This window comes from Dunckerocampus dactyliophorus, chromosome 19 (assembly GCF_027744805.1).
Source record: "Dunckerocampus dactyliophorus isolate RoL2022-P2 chromosome 19, RoL_Ddac_1.1, whole genome shotgun sequence".
Classification (NCBI taxonomy): domain Eukaryota; kingdom Metazoa; phylum Chordata; class Actinopteri; order Syngnathiformes; family Syngnathidae; genus Dunckerocampus; species Dunckerocampus dactyliophorus.
In genome coordinates this window covers 15,608,283-15,635,827 of record NC_072837.1, presented here as the reverse complement: position 1 = coordinate 15,635,827, position 27,545 = coordinate 15,608,283, and the positions used below count along the sequence as shown (strand labels likewise).

The window sequence follows — 27,545 nt, the reverse complement described above, 5'->3', positions numbered from 1 at the left end:
TTTTTTAAATCAGTTCCACAACATTGTAATCGTCCCATGTCCATATTGCCACAATAACAGCCCTGGATGCTGACCAGACAAAAACACCATTGGCTCACAGCCTTGACACATCCCAGCTACAGTGTGTCGCAGTGTGTTGCCGTGTGTGCCGTACCGGATCGGTGCAGAGCCGCCACGCCTGCCGCTGTTGCCGCCACCTGCGTCACCATGACGCCGTAGCCAAACTTCTCACAACGGCTCACCTACGTCATGCAGGGAAGGAGAAAACGTCACGGGAATCCCATTTATTTAAACAGCGCACAGACATGAGAGAGAATGTAATGGCAAAGCGGCGCAGGAACCCAATTACACATCAACGTTTGAGGGTGTGCGGGGGCCTTTGTTGACTAAAAATAGACCTGAAAATAATTACGCTCCTTAATTAAAGCGCAAAACAAACAAGGGAAGCAATTACAAGAGTGAGTAAACAATGGCGGTAAATTGAGTGCACGCGGGGATGCTCTCAAGGTACGCTAGGAATTAGCATCAGCCAGGGACACCCTGCACGAATACTAAAGAGGAGAGACGACATCCACGCTGAGGGTGGACATGCTTGTGTTACGGCAGTGGTTCTCAAACTCTTTACAGTGGCGTACCACTTCAGACATTTGCCATGTACCCCCTACTCCTGCACACTTAAAATACATAAACTTCATTAACTTGAAATATTGAAGAGAATTAATTGGTTAATTCATTTTATAGTAATTCCGGGTCAAATATGTGTCTTTTGTATGGTCACATTTTGATAAAGTTTCTCACGAGCACTGATAAATAGATAAGTACATATCTTTCATTCCAGTCTGATGTTGGCATTCTTCTGCTTCAATGGCTTGAATTTGGGCTTCACTAGACCCTGTCACGATAATCAATCAATAAATTAATCGCACGATAAATAAAAACTAATAAAATAATTTTGCCGGCCTCGATATGTTGACATGTACATGGGTGTTTTGTTTTCCTCCTCTCTCGCTAGCAAACAGGCTGGATGACAAGAGAGTTCACTCTGTGCATCTGTCTCAACACCTGGGCGCCTTGGCTCTATACATGTAGCAGAATGAGCAGAGTGAGTGAACCCTCCTGTCAGTCATTCAGTCTCTTTGCTACGCGCTAGCGAGTGCACTGCTTGCGAGCCGTGTGTGTCGTGTGCTACATGATCGAATACTTTCTTCGAGCCTGTTGTGTATAAAACACGACACAATTTGTGAAAAAGACAATGAAATAAATCATACAAAACGGTGGAGCTTGCATTTCAGCTGCCGTGTTTCCCGTAGTATAACACCTAATTGTGCACCAAACACATTTCGCTGCATCCAAACTCCCACAAACCCCATGAAACGTAAACAGTGTACTTCACACATGATGTTGATAACGAAGTGTAAATGCAAATGAATAGACGTCTGCATTGACACACAATGTGAACTTCCGTGTTTACGGGTTATTTCTCCGTTTTTAATAACGAAAGTAACGCTGATGAAAAAGTCAGAAATATTGTGATTGATAGTGATTTTTTTTTAAGTGCAATTTTTGCTAAAAGAGACCGAGAGTCCATTTTATTTTCATTGTTTTTTTTTCTTTTTTTCTGTGTAATTTAGTATGATCTTTATTTTTATTTGTTTTACTTAAAAGCTCTTGACATTCCAATTAAAGTGTTAAATACTCTTATTGCTTTTGATGCGGTGTACTTGCATTATTATGCCATATATTATCATTACATTACTGAAAAAAATTGTCTCAAAATAATGTTGACAATATTACATAAATATATTATCATTATACATTAACTCATTCAATACCAAAGGTGTAGTTATAAGTTTTTATAAACCCGAACGCCCAATCCCAACAATACATTTATACATCTTTTCTGTTTTGTTGCACGAGAGGCAAAAAGAGGTGATGATTTAATTTTAAGCCATAAAAACGGTCGCAAGGTGGCACAAGTGCATTTGATAAGAGCTCGGCAGAGATCATGTGGACCAAAAAAACAATGAGGGCGCGTGGAGGAGTGTAGCGTGCAGAAGGTTACGCATTGTGGGAAATTTTAACACATGCACACGCACACATACGGACGCACACACATGCACACAGACAGTTCAAAATGTCAAAATTGAAAGTAGTTCATGGTGTTATATTTGTAAATAAATTGTTATGTTGACGTAAAACAATCCCTTTTTGTGTTGTTTATGTTGGTATAGTTGTTTTGGCATTTGAGTTGTCACAAAAGCAAAAAATATTTGCGTCAAAATGAAAGTTATGGTTGAAATGTATCTTTTCACAAAAAGTTGGTTTTCTCCCTTTTTTAGTTGGGAACAGATATTTTCCTGAAACTTACCTATGTTCTACTGCTGATTACGACAGAACGGAAAAAGGTAGAAAGAAACTTTTTTTCCTGATGAAAGACTGGAGTGTAATTGTTATTTTAGTATGTTCCATGTTTATATAGCCACAGAACACATATTCTGTGTGCCTTGAAAGATCAGTCAAAATCGTCTAAAATGGCCGGTACAAAAGGGGTTGGCTTTTTTCAAAAAGGCTGGGATTGAATGAGTTAATGAAAAAAATCACCTGGAAATAATGTTGTCAATAATATAATTTATCGGCAATAATTTGTAGGACAATTGGTGTCCAGCAAAATTTGTTATCATGACAGGCCTAGGCTTCAGTTTTTTTGTCTCACTCGCAATGTCTATGGTGTAAGTCTGCATATTAATTTCATACCAGATTTAAGGTGAAAGTTTAACAATCACAATGAAGTAGTATCCAAAGTACAAAGATTCATACAGTACAACCAATGATAAAGTCTCATTTTCGGGGGAATCCCCACTCACAGTGATAGGTTTTTACCGCTGCGCTGTGCAGGGATTGGAACACCAATATAAATGAAATATTCACGATCAAACACTCTTAATGCACAAAATGATCATCAAACTTACTTATTTGTTCGTATGACTTCATGCTCTGTCTGCTTTCTGCGCCGTTCTCCTTGCACCATGAGGCATTCAGGCGCACTCGGAATTGTGAGTGTTAGCCGCTAATTGGTTTTTAATTTTTATTCACGTACCCCTATGACAATTGGTGTACCCCACTTTGGGAACTTAGGTGTTATGGGAAAGAAGGAGCCAAGACATCCACTGTGCATCTTGAGCCGGACTTCTGGGGAAGTGTTTGTGATTTATGACATTATCAAGTGAAGATGAAGTTGTTTTCATCCATAAAAGCTGCCCTCCCACTGAACTGCATCAGCACAAAAAAAGCTAAATGTTCGAGATTTCTGTAGAGACGGTGCCAAAAGCTTTATCAAGCTCGCTTATATTTTAACTCATATCGACCACTTTACAACAGCGTGACTCAGCAACTGGAAAGTTTACATCAGGCCCTGCAAAGTCAGCAAAATTTGTGCTACCTTGTTGTGTGCCTGCGCCAAGGTAATGTTTTCCTGAACGTGGGTTTACGATGCATTAATATTCTTCCAAAAGGAAGCTGCTGCACCTTGCCGAGAATGCACACCTTGATGACGTTAAAAAAAAGAACGGTTTACCTGCAGCTTTTTGTTAAGACGGGAGAACATGTAGGAGATGCACTCCTGCATGGCTCCAGTCTGCTGAAGCAGTAGCAGGCCTTTGGGTGTGGCAGCAAAGTTCAACAGGCTGTCCAACAACGTCTCCTCCCACATGAGCCTGCTCCCAAAACAAAAACAAAACAATGATTAGCAGTGTCTGTCCTACCCATGGTGTTCTCCTGTTCTGTTCCAGGCTAGCTACTGTCAATATATTGGAACTGCACACATTCAGAACAAGTTAGGGAGTTAATAAGGGCGATAAAGCACCGCACTGTGCCTGCACGGCTATTCCAAGCAAAGGGGGAGGCTTCACGAGTCGTTACTGTCAGGGAGACATTAGCCCTGGTGTCAGTGCACGTACAATGGGTTTATGTACCCTGGCAGTCATCAATCATCCACAATACCGCCTTTAAATGTCAACATAAGCTAGTCGGCCACAACATGAGGTCAAGCTATTCTGATGGGACCCAATAAATGGAAGATAATAAAGTCGACATGAGCATTCATTATTGCAAGAGATATTATTGCTCTCATTATTACGATAAATAATAATACAATACGGTGTTCCCTCGCTACATTGTGGTTCACCTTTCACAGGTTCACTGTTTCACGTTTTTTTAAGTGCAATTTTGAATTTTTTTACAGCATATGAACGCACATTGTGCTTTGCGTCCTTGTGGTGTATTAGAGCAATCTATCGGTGCTCGGTTGTATGTCTGTTATTGTGTTTACTACAGCTACCAGCAGTGGGTGTTGTATACTCATGTTGAAGACGTGTGCAGCTCCACCTGTCTGTGTGTTTAAGTGCCTGTACCAGCAAGGAACCCATAGCAGACAATAGCCGGCCAAAAAGAGCTACAGCAGTCGTTAATGGCTAAGGGAGAACCCGCCTGATTGGCTGTAGACCATTGTCAATCAATCTCCTTCATGCCGTCGCAAGCAAACTGCAAACTGCGTAAGCTGCTTGCTAACCGCCAGTAAACCATAAAAGAAGAAGAAGAAGAAGCTAACCGACTAAATGAATCTTCGGTTCAAGGAGTAGGATGAGGAGGAGGACGACGGCAGGAGGAATATGTTTTAACAAGGACACAAACCGTTACAGCCGAACGGCACCAGGACGAAGCATGGACAGAGCAGTGAATATGATAAGTTACTTAATAACTTATTGTGTCCAATCTGGTAGATTGATCATTAAAATTCCAACGATTTTTGAACTTTGAGAGTGTTTAAAATGTGAGAAAATGTTATTGCCTGTTTGACAAAAGTGTATAAAGTGTATGGTGAGGGGTTTTACAGACTTAAAACATACATAATTGTAAACAAATAAAGCTGGCTACTTGCAGATCTCACTTATTGCGGGCTTTTTTGGGAACCTATACCCCGCAATAAACGAGGGAACACTGTACAACATAAAAATCTTTTTTTAAAAAGTCAAATATTTAATAAAATTGAGTGGGTGTAACTATTGGGAAATTTCTGATACTGCTCTTATAAGAATATATAAATATCATTTAAAGGGTGCATAGTGTTTTGTCTTACATGTGCGGCATTTCCTGGGTGGACGTTTCAGGGTTGTTTCCAGGCACCGGGGTCAGAACCCTTTCTGACAAGGAGCTGATCTAGACAAAAAATACATAAAATACATAAAATCAAGTGTTGTTATTATTAACTATATTAACACCGATCATGTCACATTTAATCAGGAGTGTCCATCGGTTTACCAGCGAGGTGTCATGATCTGTCGTGCTGCTCTGCTGCCACCTGTCTGTACTCTGTTGCAGCACACTTGCTACTGGCCTGGGAGGAGTCACCTGGTCACACCTGTGGCCAATTAACCTGGGACTACTTTAGCTGTGCCATTGTGTGAACACATTGGCAGATTGTTTTCTGCTTCTCGCCTGACTCCCGTTTATCCTTGCCTCGTGTTCTCGCTAAAACCTTACTCTCTGGTCCACACGTGTCTAATTGCTTTTCTAGCAGCGGTATGTTTTTGTGTACTTTTTGCTCTCGCCATACCTGCACGGTTTTCAGCAGTGTTTTTATGTTTTCCTGCTTGGTTTGCAGAAGTGATTTTTTTGTTCTACGTCAGTGCGTTTGCCTGCTTGTCTCAGCAGTGCTTTTGATATTTTTGGTTTTTCCCCTGCTATCCCCGTGTCTAGCAGCGTCTTGAGTTTTGTAGTGTTTTGTCCCGTGGCTCAGCCCAGTGGGTTTGGTTGTACTTTGCTTTTTTGTGTTTTGTATTTTTCTCTGTGTAGGACACTTTCTGTTATTAAAGTTTTGTTACATGGACTGACTGGCCTCTGCATTCTGGGATCCTATACAGTACATTGGCCTTGGCCACAGGGCCACACGGTGAAAAATGAAAGAATGCACCTTTGCTACTTTGATATTTTGTAAAGCAACACATGTAGATATACTGAGAAGTTATATATATAGTTTAAGAAAAAAAATGCACCTCAGCTTTGTCATCGAGGTGAAAAAGCCGATTAGTACAAGCTTCGCTCTTTGCTCTTTTTTTCCTCCCATTTTGTTTAATTTTCCAAATATTTCAACTTTCTTTGTAATCTTGGTAAACTTTGTTCTTGTAATATAACTTTATCCCAATAATATTTTTACTTTACTCCAGTAATATAGCTTACTCCAGTAATATAGCTTTTTCCCCAAGCTTATTCTTGTATAATTACAACTTTTTTCTTGTTAGAATACAATTACTCTCGTAAAATTACAGCTTTTTTTTTTTTTTCATTTCTGCTGTTTGAATACTATTTCAAATTTATTCTTGTAAATTTTATTCTGGTAATTAGGACTTTATTCTTGCAACATTATAACTTTTTCGGCAACTTAATTTTCCAAAAATTACAACTTAATTTGTTGTTCGTCATAATGTGTCACTCTGTTAATACTGTGCCTTTATTCTGGTTGACTTTATTCTAAAATTGCTGCTCATTTTTCATTTTTTGCTGTTTTTTTTTTTTGTTGTTTTCTTGTTAAATTATATTTTTAGAATGTGCCACAGGCTAATAAAAAAAACAGCCGTGGGCCACAAATGGCCCCCAAGCCACACTTTGGACATCCCTGCATTAAGGCAAAGATGGGCAGACACTGATATGACAATCATATTACTGCTACTGATTCTTCACGTCCTTATAATTGTAGACAACATTAAAGTGTGGCAAACCCATGTGACCTCCATGTGTCACATAGAACACCATCCCTGACAACATTTGGATTTGAAAATAAAATAAATCTTACAGAAAAATTAAGTAAATAAAAGGAAAATCTGGTCTTCCACCACCAGAATTTCCACCACCAAGAAAGGTGGGTGCTGTTGTAAAGAGGCTACAGGATGCGTTACGCTGATGTTGCCCGAGTGTTTAGCAAGTCGACTGGAATCTGTGCTGCTCCAGCAGAACCAAAAAGGATTTTCATGGGAAAAATATGGGAAACTGTTAAAATGGGAGGGTGCTGAGAAAGAAGGGCAACTTACTCCAGTTTCCCGAAAAAAATGTGAGGGTTTGAACAAACCATGCGTTGTGTGACAGCAGATTAAAGATTTAGCCACAGGTGATTGATTCCTGCAGTGTGCATCTTGGCTGGCATGTTTGATGTTTTCAGTTTTGTCTGTGGGTTCCATATAGAAAGTAAGCAAACATGACATGTAGGAGGTGCAGGAAGGAAGACCTTTCTCCAGGCTGCAGCTGCAGCCTTGTGCAGGCCGTACGGACGCAGGACCTGCAGGCCCTCGCAGGTGTTGTACATCTGCCTGCACACAAAGATGAAAGCTCCGCACAGTGCACGTGGTGCGTCAGCTTCGCACGGCGACGATAACTCCTCATCCAGCAGCTTCAGGGTGAACTGAACCACCACGTAAGCAGCAGAGGTTCTGCAGGTCGGAGACAGAAGGCCACAGTAATACAGTGCGGCCTCATTTGCGTGCCAAACAAAAATAATCTCAAACTCTATTTCCTGACTTATTAATGCTGTTTGAGGCACTCGGTGTCACTGGTGCATCACAGAGTGTTTCCTGATGTAAAATTCATCACACTGAGGACATCTAACAGGGGGCTCATGCACAAACAAAAGCACGGCCGGACCACGTTGTGCGACCGCTAATTGACTTCAAAAAGTCCTGCTGCTTCATGTCGGACGAGCAGGCCAGTCCACACGAGTTAGGAAAAGGAACTACAGTGGAACCCGTTTAAGTCGACGCCCCTCGGATTGGCTGATTCAGGTCGACATAAGCGGTTGTTGACATTGCTTGCTCATTTACTTGTGACTTTTGGCAGACGCATAAGGACAATGGGAAATAATAAAAGATGTTTCAACCCACGGCACTTTGTTGACATTGTTTTCCTCCATTTGGGAAGGGGTGGAAAGGGGAATGAAAGAACAGCTGAGAAGTCGAAAGGACAAAAAGAAAGGAACTTATGTAGAAATGTCCAACATTATCAGCCGACCGGTGTTGTTTTTTCTGCCGATAATGATATCGGCACAAGTGATGACCTGCTCCACACAGCAACAGGCTTGCTAGCTCAGTAAGTCCGCAGTCTGGAATAATTTCCAAGTTCCGCCTCTGAACTGTAAATATGCAACCTGCAATGATTGTAAAGCTTCTTTCAATATTTCGAATCTAATATCGCACCTCAGGAAGAATCACTCAGAATCGCATTAGCGAAATAGCCTATCTGCAACAAAATACATTTAGAATTTCACTGATTGTATTCGTCCAGAGTTTCATACTTTGCACTTGACTCCAACTTCCCTCCAACTTTCCCTCCTAATTTCTACTACGTTACCTTGCATTACTCCTCACGAGGCTACAATTTTCTGCTGTGTGTATGCTAGCGGCCCCGACTCTCCTCACAGAGACAAAGAGACTGTATGACTGACAAGACCGTTGTTATATACAGAAATCGCGCCCAGGGGCTAAAAACAAAAAAGTTAAAAAAAAGTTAAAGTTATATAATAAACATTTAGTTGTCTATTTGTAATTAGGTTTGCATAATTTTCTGCATGTTAAACTATAATTATTGTCTATGTTAACATTTTTGGGTGTCTGGAATGGATTAATTGCATTTACATTATTTTCTATGGGAAAATTTGCTTTGGTTCGAGTTCATTTTGGTTTGAGTCGGACGTTTTGGAAAGGATAAATGATGTTAACCAAGGTACGACTGTATATTGAGGCCAGCATTTATCAACTTTATTTTAATTTATTGTGTGATTAATCTATTTATTTATTATTTTATTTTACATCCGTAGTTATTTCACTTGTCTATTGCTCAGGATTTTTTTCATGCTTATCGCTTATCCACATTAGGAAGGAAAACACACGACATGTCAACACATGCCGTAGGCCATATTGTGGCCGTAGGCCGAGTGTGAGCCGAACCAGGATGACTTGTTGGCTCCAAGCAAAAGCACAAGAATGATATATGACTCTAATGAATGTACATTGTCGTTGTCTGACCTTTCGCCATAGGCGACAAGCAGGTTCCTCTCATACAGGAAGAGAGCTAGTCCTCTGTCTGTGTTCACCATACGAGCCAGGACGTCAGCAATGAGAGGCAGTGTGGACTCAGGGCTCTTTAATCTGGCCTGAAAACAGTACACACACACACACACACACAGTTAGCCAGAAACTTTAGAGCAGGGGACCATACTGTGGCCCCCTACTTGACTTGACAACGTTTTTGTGGCGGGGCCCTCAGCGATCTTGAGTCCCACAAGAGATGGTCAACGGCACTTCAGCTTGGGTAAAGGAAGAGGTTCTTTAATTGGGCAAGCATTAGCCAACGCAGTGAGCTTGCCCCACAGTGAAATGAACAAGGGGTCACCAAAGAACACCAACTACAATCATGGTGCCAACACAAAAAGGTCACAATACTACGAATAACTTTTCTTTCAATATTTTTTTGACTAATTATAGGCCATAGTCAACCACGAAACAGCGATCATTTATTTATTTATTTATTTATTTAAGCGTAATATAGTGAGGGAGCAATATTTGACCTACGATATAGAGAGGGACAACTGTACTACTACTACTACAACTACTATAACTACTACTACTACTACAGGACTAATAAACAATATCTACATTAACTCTAAATACATAACTACCATTTTTTTTATAAAACAAGTGATGCGAGGCTTGCTGGGAAGTCAGAAGCACTCCCGGCAACACTGCAATATATTTTAATATTTGTGTTTTATATTTTTTGTGGAATACTTGAGGACAGACAAGTGGAGTGCTGAACGGGATAACAGGTGATACAAAAAAACATTGTCCCACATGTGGCGTCAGTCACCTGGTTGCCGCCGAGCAGAGCGATGACGGGCGCCAGCAGCGTCTCGATGACGGCCGTCTGGTGGAGGCACTCATCAGCACACTCGGTCCGCTCGCATATCATCCACAGCGTCGACATCACCAGGCTGCTGGGCGACAGCGAGTCTGACAGAAAGTTTCAACATCAACAATATGCTTGCACAGATAGCGTATGACTTGCTTCAGTAAACATGTGAACAGTCGATGAATTCACTTCACATTATAATTCTATCATGATGATGTTCTCCAATGACCTCAGACATTCATGGCAATCTCTGACTCCATTATGACCAAGTAAAGGGCAGCGGTCGTGTGCATGAGAAGGAATGAGGTAATAATAAGGCAATGTCTGCCAGGAGACGAAGAGAGACTTGGTGTTGTGTGACTCAGTACAAGGTTACCAGATAAAAGATAGGCATGAAGAATGTTTAACAAGAAGGACCTCATTGTTCTCTCGCTCACTTGCTGATTGGAGGCTGAAACCTTCGGGTATTTCATGCCTATGGGTGTGTGAGTGTGGGTGTGTGTGCCCACCTGTGTGTAAGGTATCAGTGCACAAAGGCTCCGGGTGTTGGTAGATGATGTTTATGACGATGACAAGCAGGTCTGTCAGGCTCACTGGTTCTGAAATAAGGACAATCACGTACACACAATTATGTTTTATACAGAAATATTTGGTCTTAACGCACAAGAGGCCATGGTGACACGTGTGTCAACAGCACTTTAAATCAGAGGAATCAGGCTTGTTTTCACCGTGGGCCACATCACCGTGAGGGCCACTTGTAACTGTGAAACCATATTAATGTATAATCGCCTCATGATAGTATGACACATTTGATTATTATCATTTTTACTTTGTATTGTTTTACCAACAAACTTACAAAAAAAAAGTCAAGGTGCCAAAAGCAAATTTGACTATACAACTATTAATGATATATAATGATAATTGTATTAATAATAGATAATTATTCATCAACAATAATCATTTTAAATTGGATTTCAAAATTTAAAAAAGAATAACTTTTCTGTCAAAGTTTAAATTATCTGTCAAATACATTTGGCAAGAAAGATTAAGCTTCTTTTTTATTTTATTATTATTTTTTACTTAATATAATAGAAATACATTTAAATAAGTAAAAAAATATTATATAAAATTTAAAAAACAAATAAAATAAACAAATATAATACTACTATATTAAAAGAATTTAAAAAGTAAAATTTATAATAATACAATTTTAATAAATATACAAATATTTTTTTAAAATACAATGGGTCTTTTTGACGTGCATTATTTCCAGACTTTCACAGGCCAGATAAAATGATATTGTGGCCAAGTCCGGCCCTCAGGCCTTGAGCTGGACACCTGTGCTTTAAATGTTCTAAAATGTGTGGTCTGCAGCTTTGTGCTACACTTTAAGTCATTAAGTCCCTACGTGACGCATAGGAAGCATTGTGTCACATAAATAAGCTAGGTAATAATTAAAAAGTTGTTTTTTTTGCTATTAAAAGGTCATTTTAAAGCCATTTAACAATTCCAATGCATTAACGAGGAGTCAAATATTACAATTTAACTGTTCTTTCTACATTTTTTCAATTCATTAAAAAAATAAGCTCCAAAAATATGCTTTAGCCTTAACATTAACATAATTACCGAAAGCCTGATGTAACGTCACTGTTTCAGTTCCTTTGAATGAACGTGTTCTTCTGTTCAATTCAAAGTACCGTATTTCCTGCACTTTTAACATTTACACTTTTACGCTTTTAAATGTTAATTCTGACATGAACCACCGAGTGAAATTACTGTCGACAGCTGCAATAGGGTGCTCTCGGATTGTGATTCAGTGGCTTCATGAAGAGGTATGAGATCGGGAGCTTGGTGAACTTGCTCAGCTGTAAATTGCTTGCAGGACTCGCTGATTTGTTATGTTAATTTGGCCTATTCAGCCTCCCAGGTATGTTGTTTATGCAATTGTGTGGCTGAATACCTGTTAATGTGTTATGTTAACATACCAGACACTTACCCAGCCTGTTGTTCTGTGCTATCATGTAGCTTATTAACTTGCCTTTCCAGATTGAATGTGAAATAAATTTCGAAATGCAGCATATAGTCCATTGCAATTTATATATGTATGTATCCCCTTTGTGGTGCATTTTTTGGCTGATGCGACTTGATGATACATTTGTGCAAACGTTGCATATTGTCAGATAATTTATTACGAACGCCCAATGTAACCTCACAGATATTTTACATTAGTTAGTAGTATTTTAGAAAAAACTACATCACAATGTGTTCCACCACAGTTCTGTGGTATATCCCCCATCATTCTCCTTGACGCTTTAGGTTCATGTCTAAAGCCTTTGTCAACTGTGACACAAGCATCACAAGAGTCAGTTTAGTATATATTTTTCCAATTTTGTTGATTAAAGTGAAGCTTGTGCCTAATGGGGGAAAACAACCATTATACACAAGAGGAAAGAAAAGTTGCGAAACCAGTATAAGCAGCTCCACACCCACAGAGAACGCTCCTCCCCTTTGTGATCAATAAAATCATCAATCTGAGGTCAGCGAAACGTCTACGAGATATGATCTAAACAGCCTTAATAAAGCAGTGACTGCAGACAATGAGTCTTCACAATCACATATTATTATCAGTAGACATTCCACCCGTTACACAAGTACAGCAATGATTATGACGGAGGGCGGCGCTGCTGTAAATACTCTAGATTATTTTTAATGAGCACAAGATAATAAAACATGTGCATGCATCATGTGTTTGTGATTCCATGTAACTAGAAGCACACCCTGCGACACACACATCTTGTTTAGGGGATGGTCGCACCTTTGCGTGACCTCGCTGTGACGGGAAAGAGCTTCCTCCCGTTAGAGTAGAGCAGGACTTTCCCCAAGACGCACAGTGAATGGACAACCAGGGCGTATTGTAGCTCCTTCGCAGTGTAGACGCTCCTCTGGTCTGAGCCTGAAACATAAACATGGTACGGTATGGTACGGTATGTCTCAGACATGCTTAACAAGTTCTATCAAGGAACATCAGGTGGGAACATTTGCACAATTCGACAGGTCTCAAAAGGAGTAGGAAGAAGAGGAGCTTATTTAATCCTACCCCTCCACTGCGTCTATTACTGATTATTCATTCACAGCATATCCTATCCTGTCATTTTCTTCACTTCCCATGTGAAAAACGGAAGGTGTTGAAAACAAAAATAAGAAGGAAATAGGAATGAAAATAATGTACACTCCTGATCACAATTTGCAAGAATGCACATTTTGCACCGTTGGAAAAATGGGATTGACTCCAGAAAGTGGTTGAGCAAGCAATTTATTGCAAACAAGCATTAAAGTGAAATAGGCTGTTCATCAGTTGATCAAAAGTTAAAAAAAAAAACAACCCCCTCTAAAATATAAATAAAATGTTGAAAAAAGGAGTCAGTAATGAGCAGCTGTGCCGTTCTTGTTAATCAGCTGAAGAATGGGTTTGGGCATGCTTGATGCCAGTGTTTCCAGAAGGCTAGTAGGGATGTTGCGCCAGGTGGTGAAGATGGCTTCACGGAGGGCATCTACTGACTGGAACTGATTTTTGTACTGTTTTGAACTGTCCATTTTTGTAAACTTCCCTTGCTATTCATTCCCCAAATGTTCTCCATTGGATTTAGATTAGGGGAACACGCAGGATGGTCCAAAAGAGTGAGTTTATTCGTCTGGAAGAAGTCCTTTGTGAAGTGCAGCGTTGCCCTGTCAGTCATGAGGGATGCCCCTTGGAACATCTCCACATAGCCAGTTGCCATTTGATGCACCTGCACAACCTGAAGCTCCACTGTGCCATTGAAGAATCGTGTAGAAAACATCTCCTCGTCATGCCAGTAACGTTGTAAGACCGTCAAGGTAAGATTTTTTCCCCAGCAGAGAATAAAACTTTCTTCCACCTTTCAATGTCCCATGTTTGGTGCTCTCCTGCAAATTCCAAACGGCAAATTTTGTGATGTTGAAGGAGACGAAGCCTTTGAAGAAGTTTTTTCTTCTTAAAAGCCTTGTCTGGCAGATGGCGTTTGATGGTTACTGGAGTGCACTCGGCACCAGTAACAACCTTCATTTGGGCCGAGGATGGTCCTGTGTCTTGATGGACAGCCAATGGGATTCTCCGGCTCAGGACTAGTGACATTTTTTTAGGGTCTACCACTTGATTTTTTTGTTCCATAACCCTCAGGATGTTTGAAGAAGTTTCAAATGACTGACTTACTGCGTCCAACCTCATCAGCAATGGCACACTGCGAGAGGCCTTGCTTATGCAGCTCAACAATCCCACCGCAAAGAGAGAAAGCTTTTTTGCCTTTGCCATCAAGAAATCATGACAGTGTGAATACCTGACATCAAATCACATTCAAGATTTCGCATTTTAAAGGCTGGGCTCTTAAACTTTTGATCAGCTGATGAACAGCCTATTTCACTTTAATGCTTGTTTTTAATAAAATGCTTACTCTAAACAGATTTTGTCTCACTCCCATTTCTTCTTTTAGCATTTAGAAGCTCTACTTAGAGCCTCCATGAGATCCAACAGTGCAAAAGTCACTACTTGCAATTTTTCAAGTGGTCTTAACATTTTGATCAGGAGTGTGTATAGCTTGTTCAATGTTAACGAAAAGGAAGAAATGAAAACGTGGAAAAATAAGGTTAAAAATAAGATTAAAATGTAATAAAAGTGATCAAATAGAGATAAATTTGAGGATAAATATATAAATACTGGAGTAAACATTTTTAACTGAATCGGGCAGTTTATAAGTAATGTTTGCATATAATTTGAGCATTAACTTATTGGTGATAATCAATACATGAAATGTGTTGAAATGTTAATATTGCTGAATTTGGCATAATGATGACTTCAAGCAACATCAAGTGTGAGTTGTATCTTTAATTTCACTGTAGCCGAGATGATGTCATCTTCAATGTTCGCCCAGTTCCCTGATGTCTTTGACCACAAAGTACTCCACACATAAGACTATACTGTCTCCCAAAAATGGCCATGAACTGAATTGTCTGCATCCTCACACGTTTGAGTGCTGTTCAGTCCCACCTGCACTGTGCTGCTCCTCCTCAGACTGGAGATGAGTGGAAGGCTGGCTGGATTCCAGGTAGAGGATGCACTGCTGCACAGATGCCTCCATCTAAAAAGTTATTCAGCAGAGCGACAACTTAACTCTAAATCATAAACATCTGCTCATTTTTTTTAGGCCAAACCTTTCCTATTGCTGCTTTTAGAAGTGGGATTACTTTGGATTTATTGACAGTTAATTCCGAGGCTGTTCAGGGAGCGACTCCTCTTGAAAAAGGCAGACAGGGAGCTGGGGGATTCAAAAATCACAAACTTTCTCCGCTCTGTCTGCCAGTTTGGCGCGTGAATTACACGCACACGCTGGGGCCAAGAGCTGACAGAATTACAAATTAATGTATCCATGCATCACAGCACATCATCACAATCCCCAGAAACCATGCATTTACTTTTTTATCTAAAGTAATATGTTTTTCTATACTACACATACGTATTATACAGTCATGGAAAAAACGATTACACCACCCTTGCTTCTTCAGTTTATAGATCCATTTTATCATTTGTTTGCAAATATAATGATGATAACAAATACAGCTCATAAGAGTTTTAAGACATGTAGCAACTTCCATTGTTTTCTTGATAATAACCAAAAATATTTAAGTTCTTACATAGCATTGTACTGCCAAAAAATTTAACTCTTATGAGCTATTTTTGTTGTCATTGTTATATTTGTCCTAACAAACGTTGCTTTAGTTGTATCAGGCATTAAAATGAAAAAGAAACTGAAGAAACAAGGGTGGTCTAATAATTTTTTCCATGACTGTATGTATTTAGAGGTAACTGTATAGCACACTATAGAGTAGATCCCCACTTTTCCCAAGAGTTACTTCCTGGGACCACCACCGAATCGCGAAAAACTGCGAGTCATTGATACGGCCATAAAAGTGTCTTATTTTTGACACACGGCTCGCATCTCCCCCTCCAAACCCTCCTGCAAGCTTGACGTTGAAGTTCTCCTGCCATTTGATCAACATTTGCAATAAAAGAGGCTGTTGGAATTAATAGATTAGCGACACAGTCCAGGTTTAAGCCCTCAACATGTCCCATACTTGTTAAATACATGGACAGATGGGATCGGAGTCAAGGTGGAACCAGGAACCAACTATGGCACGACTAAGCGCAAAATCTCAACGCTTGATGAGTTGTCACAGAGCACGTCATTTGCCAGAGAGAAGTGAGAAGTTACTGGAGCACTTCCAGTATTCTTTTATTATCATTTATACAGTGGTATCTTGGCATACCAGTGTCCCAACTAATGAGGGTTTTTTAGATGCAAGCCCTCTCTCGGCTGATTTTTTGCTTTGAACTGTGAGCTAAAATTTGGATTTCGAGCTGCTATTTAATGGCAGGCATAGCCGAGGGCAGCTATTTGGGGGCTTGTGTCAATGTGACCATGGCTCAAGACGAGAATGGATACAAATAGCATTATCAGCACACTAGCTAGTCACCGGGAAGGATTTTTAACACATCAGTAAAACATAGGTACATTACAGCAATCTAATTTATCTTGTGTAAAATTATCACAGGAACAACATCAAATAAAAAGCACTAAATGAATAATGTTTTTCAGAAAGTGCACCATACAAATATACACATTATCACTCAAAAAACACCGTTCACATTAAACATGCAAAAACTGTGGGATTTTTAACTGTATATTATTTTTGAATAAAATAATGGCCCATATTTTCAAAACTGATATCCCTTTCCATTCAATTTATGTACTTATCGTTGTAGTTGTGTATCAAATCGTTTATTAAAAAGAGATTTATCATACTTATTATGGATAAAAACTTATTTCTAACTATGATTAAGTGAGAGTTATGATTAAGGCCGCACATTGGAGGTTCTTTCTAGCCGGTATGAGTCACTCACCAAACTCTTGTATTTGCTCTGCAGGAGTCTGAGAACTACAGTCCTGCTGTAGGAGCCATGCTGAGAAAAAATAAAGCCAGTAACAACAACAAAATAACATCCACAAATCTGAATTCATCATTTCAGATGCAACACATACCATCCACTTTTTGAACCAAGTGGCTTCAACATCCAGGAGTGCCAGGAGGTAAATGGGCTCCAAGGCTGTCTCCTGAGCCTGTGAGCCTGGTTCACAACGGAGACACAAAAGAGAAAAAGTGCTCTCGATGATTTCCTCCATGTGCCTGAAGACGAGTAAGAAGAACGGAGAATGAGCGGAGAATGTCAACGAGCGGCCTGATGGGCGTCACCCACTTCTCCGGATGGCGGATCCAGAAAGCGGTCACCTCCTTTTGAAAGTCGTTCATCAGCCGCATCTGAGGAGGCGAGCATGAAGAGGAAAGGATGCCACATCTTTTCAGGGATCAAGCCACGTCATGATGACCAGGGTACCTGTTTGAGGAGTGAGCTGATCTCAGGCCTGTTGATGTCAAAGCCAGCGGGGACGCTCGGCAAGCTCAACTTGAGGGACAGAAAAATGGACTCCACGCTTTTAGCTGTGTAGGAGGCGGAGCAGATTTTAGTGCGACAATTAATCGTAAATATTTTAAACATGCATCACACAAATTTGACGGAAAAATTATGACCTGACTGGCGATATCGCTTCATTCCAGCCCTGCAGGTTTCAGTCATGTGCAACACATAGTGTTACTAACAGATGCTTTTTCACCACATCTGTTGGATCTGCCCTCACCCCTTGTCAAGCAGACAACAGTGAAAAGCACTTCCTGAACTCATGCCAAAAACTGGTACAGAATGGAGCTATTACAGGGGTGTCCAAAGTGCGGCCCATCTGCTGCCTGCGGCACATTCTAAAATTATATCTCAACAAGAAAACTACAAAATAAACCTGAAAAAATCAGCAGTAATTTTACAAGAATAAAGTGAAAATATTAAGAGAAAAAACTTACAGTCCCAGTCAGGACGCAGAACACAATGCGTGGGTTCTCCCTTAGGCAATCAGGACGCAGAACACAATGTACGTTCATCCAAAAAAAAAGCTCTTCAAAAAAAAATAATAATAATAATAATTCAGCGAAACAGCGAGTCCGCAAAGGAGAACACTGTATCACAAAGCTGAGATGCAGTTTTTTCTTTACAAAATAACAAAGTGGCCCTTGCATTCTTTCTACAGTATTTGGCCCTCAGTGGAAAATGTTGGACACCCCTGATCTAATATTTTTAGAGATGCTCGACATTGGCTTTCTTACTGATATACCGATATTGTCCAGCACTTCATTACCGATACTGATATTGGGAGCAGCTCTTCCCTCAAACTAATGTAGTGTAATGAACACATGATTCATCTTTTCCACATTGATCCACATTTATTTTTAACATTTTGCCTCAACAAAATAGTCATTTAAAAAAAAATCATGACCAATAGCGTGTGCGTTTGTCTGAATACTATTGTAAACATATCTGCCTACTATGAACAGGGGAGCAATGATAGCATTTGAAAAGCTGCACATTTCTACGTGGCACAAACATCCGTATGACAAGAAAGTGCAAAGTATATAAGTTTGGACTAATGCAATCAGTGCAGTTAGAAACTGGTTATAGCTGGGTATTTTTGTTCAGTGCCATTATTATAGTCTATATAATAATAATAACAATAATAATAATAATAATAATAATTATTATTATTATTATTATTATTATTGTTGTTGTTATTATTATTATTATTATTATTAATAATAATATTATTGTTATTGTTATTATTATGATCATCATCAGACTCACAGGAAGCATAATAATAACAATACTTATTATTATTATTATTATGCTGTGAGTCTGAGGTGTAATATTAGATTAGAAGTATGAGTGATAATTGTCTGACCGATATGAGGGAATTCTGACGTCATACTGTTAAATACAATTTTTTTTTTTATTTGCTCTGATAACCGATAACTTTAAAAAAACGTTGCAATGAGGATAGATTATCCATACATTGCAGGTGAGCAAATCAGGCGCTCCTTTATTCTCCTGCCTGTGACGTTAACAGCCTGTCGGACTGTAACTTCCTCTAAGCTAACATGTAAACAAACATTCACTTTCCGAGGGAGACATTTTGCATGCTAGTTGTACCAAATGCTCCGTGATGACGGGAAAAAAAACAACCAATCAAGGACACAAAAAACCTTATTAGCCACCTGAAACACCCGCGCCGCAAAAGGCTTGCCAGAGACCTCCGTAGCGGCACACCGGCTGATCAGAGCATGTGTCCGAATACAGTGCACCTTGCTGGGCCACAGCAGGTGGCTTCCTCGCTCTATACTCTGGTTCTCCTGATAGTAGTGATGTGGTAGTAGTAATGTCATGATGTTTGATGAGGACAAATCAACAGGTACAGTTGGTCAAATCCTAATTTGTCCCAGTCCTTCTTACCTACAGGTGTGAACAAACTGCACTTAAATCTAAATAAAAACAGTAGATATAAAAATATATATAATACCGCTTATCATATCGGTCTTGAGAAGCAGAAAGTTATCAGTATCGGTATCAGTTTGAACAAAAGATATTGTGCATCTCTAATTAGAAGTATTAAAAGGAAGAGGCCTTACTCCCTCCCCTTGCATAATAGCGCTTTACACTCATTTCAAATGGCATATTTAGAATCCAAAGCACGGCAATATCAATATCAGCTGAAAAAACGATACCAATATGATCCAAAATCTAATTTTTATGCCAATATTGGCCAATATTACCAGACATGCCTAATAATTTTGGTACTATTTATTAAAACTATTGACAATAGGAAGAAAATATTTCCAAATAGAAGTGATGACAGCATCCTACCCAAGCTGGTGTAGATTTCCCGGGTGACATTCAGAGGCGAGGAGGAAAAGCTTCTTGCGAAGAACTGAAGAACGAGATCCTGCAGGGAAGATGGTGTTGATTTGTTAGGTTTTTGTAATCATGGTTAGATATTAGTTATTGGGTTTGAATGCATACAATGACAGCAATACAGTCAATAAGTACTGTAAGACAGGGGCACCATTTTCAGCCTGCAGATCCTTATTTTATTAGCTCTCGGCATATCCTAAAACATGACAAGATATTGGCTTTGTCACCTATAACACAAGAGTTACAATGTGGATGTTTTGTTCAGATAGCCTAACAGTCATCCCTTGTTTATAGTGGTTAACTGGTTCCTGATCCGACTGCGAAAAATGAATTTCCGAGATTTAGGATTCAATGTTAATAAATGGAATATCTGTGCAGTTAGAGCATAGAAAACCTGTTCATGACTTTCTAAATACGTTTTTTTTATGTTGTTAGAGCCCTGTAGACATGAAATAACACCCCTACAGTCACCTTTACACTCCTACTCTTTGTTTACAAGACATTGGGCCTCATTCACGAAAATCTTCTTAAAAGTCTTCTTAAAAGTGTACTTAAGAAGGCACGGGTTGGAAACTGCGCCGCATTCACGACACGTTCTTAAGTAGGGATAATCGTTCGCACCGGTGTTCTTAGGTTGATGAATGCCAACTGCGATGCCCGTGCATGTGAGCCCTAATTTGCATAGGTCACCGCCTATTATTTCCCATACAAGGTAAAAAATGTGCCGTGCGCAACAGGCACCTGGAGGCGGAGATGGCAACGCGCAAGGGCAAGACTGAGGAGCAACTGGACAACAAACAAAAGAAAAACTTCAATTCTACAGAAATAGAGGTGCTTTTACAAGGAGTGAGCGAACACAAGACCACCTTATTTTCACGTGTATCCACCGGTCATCAGGCCATCCGAAAAGAGTCGGCATGGAGAACCATTGCAGGAAACATAAATGCCGTTTCCACGGAGAAACGCACCACCGCAGACGTTAACAACAAATGTTTTGACTTAAAATAGACTAAAAAAAAAAGATTGGACTGCACCGGAGGGATCTGGAGGAAACGGGAGGTGGGCCATCAATCAAAAACCAAACCATTTCGGAAACTCTAGAAAATATTTACACAATCATGATGGAAAAATAAAGTCAAAATACATAGTTTGTGTGTGACAATTTATTTTTTCTGTGGTTACATTTGATTAGACGCTGCCTAATTAATACAGCAGCCCCGTGCTCTGGCTCAAGACGTGGCTGGGGGCGCATGTCGTTATCTGGGGGTGCTACGTGCGCAATAGACACACCACGTTTCATTGCGATGTTATTCTGATGATCCTGCACACCTGCAAGAACAGAGAGGGAAGCCTGAAGCCTGAAGCGGGACATCAAATATTCGTCGCTTTCAGCAAATAAATCTAATGGTCCCTTTACATTCTCTCTCTGCGCAGCGCACGTCCAGACAGCTACTTTTTTTTTTTTTGATGAATTGGGATTTGAATATAAATTTATCGATGGACTATATTTTAGTCTTTTTGATGATAAATAATTGTTGGGATATTTTATTTGCACTACATTTTTTGGGATCAGGTTGCAAAATCCATCATGAGGGCGATTGCGCATTGAAAGTGCAAGCTTTGCTTGTGCGTAAGAGTCCTCCTGAGCGTTCGTAGAATTTGTTCTTAGATCTAAGAACTGTGAGTTAAGAACACGTTTCGTGAATGCCAAAAATCTTCGTAAGAAGGCTTTAAGAACAGATTTGTGCGTAAGAACGTTTCGTGAATGAGGCCCATTGCTCTTATGCTGCAGGGACTCATGACGACCGCTAGCTAAGAAGCTAGCGAGCTAGTGAGCTAACCAGTTAGCCTCAAATGTAGTTTCTTCTAAACTTAAGAAGCCAAAAACTTACCACTTCCACACGGAATGGGAGGATGACTTTTTTTCACTCATGTCAGACATACAGTACAAGCCAAAGGTTTGGACACACCTTCTCATTCAATGTGTGTTCTTTATTTTCATGACTATTTACATTGTAGATTCTCAAACCTATGAATGAACACATGTGGAATCGTGTACTTAACAAAAAAGTGGAAAATAACTCTAAATATGTCTTATATTTTGGAACCCTCAAAGCAGCCACCCTTTGCTTTTCTGATAGTGCTGCAAACCCTTGGTGTTCTCTCCATGAGCTTCATGAGGTAGTCACCTGAAATGGTTTTCACGTCACAGGTGTGCCTTGTCAGGGTTACTTTGTGAAATGAATGGGCTTGTGTTGTGTGTGTCCAAACTTTTGGCCTGTACTGTACTACAGTATGGCTGACTTCATGACTTCATGCAGTGTTAAGGTAATGTAATGTAAGGTAATGTCTCGATGTTTTGTGTCATTACTGCTGCCTAGTGTCCAGAATACTACATGTCACTTGTATTTCAATATGGTTTGACTAATAATAGACCATGGTCTACCACGAAACAACTATCCGTTATTAATACATTTTCTGGAAAACTGCAACACAGCGAGGGAGCGATAATCGAACCGCGATATTGCGAGGAACGACTGCATTAACCTACATTGGTTTGTTTTTAGCATTAATACACAAAATACAGTAGTACCTCGCATAACGTAAACCTCCTTTTACGTAAATTCCACTGAACGTAAAGAATTTATGTAAAGTTTTTGCATATAACATAAAGCGTCAAGTCGGTGCAAGTGACAGAGAGACAAAACAGTACACTGGGTGACGCCTTCTGACGCTTCACGCTCTCATTGGCTGATTATCAGGGCACCGCCTACGCTCTCATCTCATTGGCTGATTATCGGGGCACCGCCTACGTTCTTATCTCATTGGCTGACTTATCCAGCGCGTCCTTTTGTATGTGAGCTCCTTTCCTCATCGTAGTCGCCCTTAAACTAGTTTGCACGCATTGAAATCTCTTCTTAATTTCTTTACTTTTTTTTGTGTTAAAATTACCATAGTCATGGGCCCTAAACCAAGTGTAAGGGATAAGAAATAATAATAATTAAAAGTAAATTAAAAGTAAAATAATTAAGTAATAAAAATAAAAAAAAAATTTTTAAAAAGGGAAAAGTTGTCGATCAAAAAGAAGCAGGAAGTTATCCACAAATTCTGACGCTTCATGCTCTCATTGGCTGATTATCGGGGCACCGCCTACGCTCTCATCTCATTGGCTGATGATCGGGGCACCGCCTACGCTCTCATCTCATTGGCTGACATAACCAGCGCTTCCGTGTTTGTGTGTGATAGACAGGCTGCTCCCTTCAAGCTCCCTTTGTCTTCGTAGTCGTCTTTAAACTAACTTAAAAAATTAATTTAAGTTACAAATTAAAATTTTGCACACAGCATTATCGTGTAGTGCGTGTGCGTTTGTCTGTGAGACCAGCTGACTCTTAGACTCTTTGAGTGATGTTTAGACTCACGCTAGTCCTCCCCTGCCCCTCCTCCTCCTTCCTGCCTCCACTTGCATGGTCCTGATCAAGACATCTCGTGAACGGTAAGATTGTTTTTGTTTTTCAGTTTTATTCATTTACAGTTATCTTATTTATGACCTTATTTTATATTGGATTGTTACTCTACTGTGTTTATGCTGTTTTCTTATATTTTCCCACCATATTTGGTGGACTTTGAATATTTTGAAGGACCAAAATGGGTGAGTTTGGGAAGACCTTGGAACGGATTAGGCTATTTGCATGTATTTTACGCTTCGTATAACATAAAATCCCTATAACATGAAGGTTCTCGGAACGGATTATTTACGTTGTAGGGGCGTCTACTGTATATCAAAGTGGCCCCCGTCCTTCAGTTGTCTTGTGTGCGCCCTCTGATGTAAAACAAAATCAATCATCAGAAATTCAGGTCTCTGATTAAAGAATGAGGTGACAAGCTAGCTCACACTGAGATCGGTATCGGGCTTGATCAGAGCTGCACACAGGTTCTGGCGTAGGTGGGCCCAGCTCTCACAGCTCAGGACGTCAGATGGAGGAGCACAAGAAAGTGCCCGCAGAGCTTCCCTGCGCACCTACACGCACAAACATGAAATTCATCTTCAATCTGTACCCATAGAAGTGCTGACACGCCACCTAGAGCGCGGCATTGGGTTTATGGAGTGAATCGTCGTCATCCTCACCTCCTTAGGTTGACTTGCATCCAGTTTCTCCGCCAAAGCCTGCAGCTGCTCTTGTCTAATAAAGGCATAACTCTGGAAAATGAATGAAAGAAGGTTTAAGCAATGTTGGGTACAGTGGCTCTGACTGATTTATGGCTGCATCTCTGACCTGGTTGAAGGAGGAATCGCTGTCCGAGCAGTCATCAGCATAGTTGTTGTGCTGCCTCTCCCATTGGTGCATCTCCTCCTTCCTCAGCTGGTCCTCTTCAAATCTGCTGACTAAAGACTCCACCACCGCAGTCACGGTGGCTTTCAAAGTCTGCGTCACCTGCTGGTACCTGAGAATGAGAAAAGAACGTCCGTGGCTTCCGTATCTATAATTGTCCGTGCGTCCGGGCTTGACTCACTGTGCTGACGCTCGGCTCCCACTGGTCACTGAGTGGATCAACGTGTCATGACCTGAACCGATATGTTGTCCATCTTTACCGGTCAATTTCCTGATCTCCTCGTCCACCACGCTGCCCAAGGAAGTCTCCACATCGTGACGCAGGTACTTGACAAACTCATAGCTGGAAGAACAACAGGAGATATGAGAGAGCGTTTTAAGGCTTGTAGAAATGTCAGTTTTGTGTTCTGAGCTCACTTGTGGAAGTTCCTGTCGGTCTCCTCCAGGTGAAGAAGGATCTCCTCAGCACTTTGAGGTGAAGGAGCGGCAGAGAGCCGGTCGCTGATGCTTCTCAGGAGCTGCTTGAGCAGAGCCTGTAACTGCTCCTGATCTTCGGCAGACATCTCTGCAAGAGTCAAAGTAGCATCACCAGCAATATTAGATATTGATTTGGTGATATTAATGATATTGGCCTACTTGTTTTGCTCTGTGCTGTGCTGCTACTGGTAGTACTGTCTTGTATTAAACTAATCCAATGTAATATTTGAATTGATTTTCAGACTAGGGGCCTAACTCGACACTACATAAGATGAAGACACACACACAAACCTGTCACTGGCAGCTTGACTACCGTAGCTATGTACATGTCAACATGCTAACCTAGCTAAACACAAACATGTTATACGTTAGCTTCCCCAGCAGATGAACGGGAACCACCCGCCGACAAAACATCCCAAACAATATAAGTTAGCCACGATTACTGTGTCTACACGTACCTAGTGTTTCTTTAATGCCTTTTCTTCAACCAGGCGGCATTTTCTGTCTGCCGCCGTCCACGTCTCTATGGAAACAGCTACTAGCCGCTGTGCATTGTGGGATTTAATAATAAACTCCGCGCTGCCCGGAGATGAAGAGGATTTATTATTACTTCTTCATAAAACACTCCGTACTCACTTAACAGTTTGGAAGAAAATGCACACGGATAATACATGTATGCTCTAGTATGTACACAATTTAAGTTATTTTCATTGGCAGCGATGTAACAAGTCTTCCAAATATCCACTGGGCTATCAAGCGCACGGTTTTTCTCACGATACATTGAACGCAACACTCCCAATACGTTATCACGTGACTCTTTGTTTTGCTCCTTTTTCCGGTTTCATCCAGGCATTTCTACTGCATCACACGGCTGTAAAAGTTTTTTGTTTTTTTAAAGGCACTTGCAAACATATCATATAGGAACATTTTAATGACATGACCAAGTCGACGTTTTATCAGGCAAACCTTGACGTTGCGTTGACAGAGTAGGCGTGTGCTAGCATAGCAATCACACCGTGGGAGCATGGCGGCTGTGGACAGCTTCCACTTGCTGTACAGGGAAATTTCCCGTTCGTGCAGTTTTTACTTTGAGACGCTGGCCGTGGTGGGTGCTCTGTATACGGCCAGCAGGGCTGTCATCCTGCTCAGAGACTGCTGCGTATTGGTTAGAGTGCATTTCCTACCCAGAATGATCCCAAGTAGGAAGCTTACCCAAAGATATGGCGAGTGGGCTGTCATTTATGGTAAGACAGAACAATAAATAAATAAATATCACTTTATACCTGCAGATCCATATTATCCTCACTCCTGTCAGGTGCATCTGAGCCTGTGGCCCAGGCCTATGCAGAGGAGCTGGCCAGGCAGGGCCTAAGCATCATTTTTGTCACCCAGGACCGTACTGCAATTGGAGACTTTGCCAGACATCTCTCCCAAAGCTACAGTGTGGAAATTCTCCTCGTCTGTGCCGACCTCTGCTGGGACGCGTTGGCCGGCAAGCCCGTCAAAGAAGCTCTGAGGGGTAAAGACATCGGTTTCCTGGTCAACTGTGTGGACGAGTTGTGCGCTTCACCCCAGAGCCTGATTGAGATGCCTGAACAGAGACTTATGGATGTGGTGGCGAGGAACCTTGCGGCCGCCACGCTGCTAACCCGCTTGGTGCTGCCGGGCATGGTGGAGCGCAGCAGAGGTGCCGTGGTCAATATCTCCTCTGGTGCTTGCTGCCGGCCGCTACCTGGAAGAGTGACGCTCACCGCCTCCGCTGTGAGAATTCTTTTTTGTTTGCGTCTAATTTGGAAGAAGAGAAGGCCCTTATCCTGACGTTGCCACACATTTTACATGTTAAAGATCATCTGCTTTTCAGGGCTACTTGGATTACTTCTCCCGAGCTCTCCACGTGGAGTACAGCGGACGAGGGATCTTTGCTCAAAGTCTGATTCCATTCCAGGTCCATCACACCTTCCATTATTCTAAAGAGCATGTGTGAAGTATAACCACAGGTGTGTATTTCAACACTTATTGCACGTCTTAACATCTAGATCGCCTCCAGTAAGCGTGAGCCGCCATCGTCCACAGAAGGCTGGTTCGCACCAACACCGGAGGTCTACGCTCGCCACGCCATCTCCACCCTGGGCGTGTCCAACAGAACCACAGGCTACTGGCCGCACACGCTGCAGGTCACTACAATCGCTGCATGTTGTGTTAGTGTTGTTCTCGACTGTGTGACGTCTGTTTTTCCTCTTTTCCTTGCAGTTTGGACTCATGAGGTGCATCCCCGAGTGGATTTGGGTTCTGGGGTCGCGAATGTTTGTCGGTTTGAGTTAAAATGAGGCTCCTCCTCCCGCTTCCTGGATTTCACCTATGTAGAATTGTGATCAGGTTGTAAATGTATGCATTGTGTTGACGTACTGCTTAATCCCCATCAGTGTGATACGTGACTGTCACCACACCAAACATGCACAGTTATGCTCGCATCAGGTTTCTGTCAATCATTTACATGCCGAGACGTCAGCTAGAGTTTATCCTACAAACCCCCACCTCACCAGCTGTGACTGTTTGTGCACACGTCCGCTGTCATCAGTGCAAGTGAACATGCTGTCCAAGGCAATTATTATCTTATTAAATGAACTGTTTGGATGGAATAATGTAAAAACAATAGCTTTGGTTTGCTGTGTTTCTTCAAATGGTTGATTAGTTAGTTAGGTGGCAGGGTTATGCAAAAATAATCCTTAGTAGAACGGTGCAACGGGGGCAAAGGAAGAAGCATTTCAACTCCCGTGCAAGTCTAAATAGCAGAAATATGGTTGTTACTAGGGTCCACTTGCATCAGGGCCAATTGAGGGAGTGACCCAGAAAATGGAGCTGTGGTGAAA

General features: G+C 40.9%; 2 protein-coding genes across 3 annotated transcripts in view; one reads left to right on the top strand and one right to left on the bottom strand.

The window, feature by feature from the left end:
* tbc1d32 (TBC1 domain family, member 32) overlaps positions 1-25,436 on the bottom strand; it is a 78,967-nt gene extending 53,531 nt beyond the window's left edge. Inside the window, exons 1-20 of one of the 2 annotated variants that reach the window (XR_008566908.1) lie at positions 25,134-25,436; positions 24,616-24,763; positions 24,380-24,541; positions 24,142-24,310; positions 23,994-24,065; positions 23,760-23,885; positions 19,820-19,898; positions 17,414-17,517; positions 17,276-17,337; positions 17,061-17,205; positions 16,922-16,981; positions 15,011-15,101; positions 12,764-12,901; positions 10,458-10,547; positions 9,907-10,049; positions 9,066-9,193; positions 7,277-7,478; positions 5,135-5,214; positions 3,575-3,713; positions 155-242 (exon numbers count right to left, since the gene is read on the bottom strand). Coding sequence is in view for 1 of the 2 variants with exons in the window: in XM_054761444.1 (XP_054617419.1) it covers positions 155-242; positions 3,575-3,713; positions 5,135-5,214; positions 7,277-7,478; positions 9,066-9,193; positions 9,907-10,049; positions 10,458-10,547; positions 12,764-12,901; positions 15,011-15,101; positions 16,922-16,981; positions 17,061-17,205; positions 17,276-17,337; positions 17,414-17,517; positions 19,820-19,898; positions 23,760-23,885; positions 23,994-24,065; positions 24,142-24,310; positions 24,380-24,541; positions 24,616-24,761 (2,224 nt within the window). In the remaining variant the exon portion in view is untranslated. The remainder of the gene's footprint in view (positions 1-154; positions 243-3,574; positions 3,714-5,134; positions 5,215-7,276; positions 7,479-9,065; positions 9,194-9,906; positions 10,050-10,457; positions 10,548-12,763; positions 12,902-15,010; positions 15,102-16,921; positions 16,982-17,060; positions 17,206-17,275; positions 17,338-17,413; positions 17,518-19,819; positions 19,899-23,759; positions 23,886-23,993; positions 24,066-24,141; positions 24,311-24,379; positions 24,542-24,615; positions 24,764-25,133) is intronic. The other variant, XM_054761444.1, reaches the window with a different exon arrangement.
* On the top strand, positions 25,393-27,068 carry hsdl1 (hydroxysteroid dehydrogenase like 1). Its single transcript, XM_054761445.1, has 5 exons — positions 25,393-25,919; positions 25,991-26,436; positions 26,537-26,620; positions 26,712-26,849; positions 26,926-27,068. Exons 1-5 carry the CDS (start codon positions 25,700-25,702, stop codon positions 26,995-26,997), a joined length of 960 nt encoding a protein of 319 aa, XP_054617420.1. The 5' UTR covers positions 25,393-25,699; the 3' UTR covers positions 26,998-27,068.
* Positions 27,069-27,545: the final 477 nt, after the last annotated feature.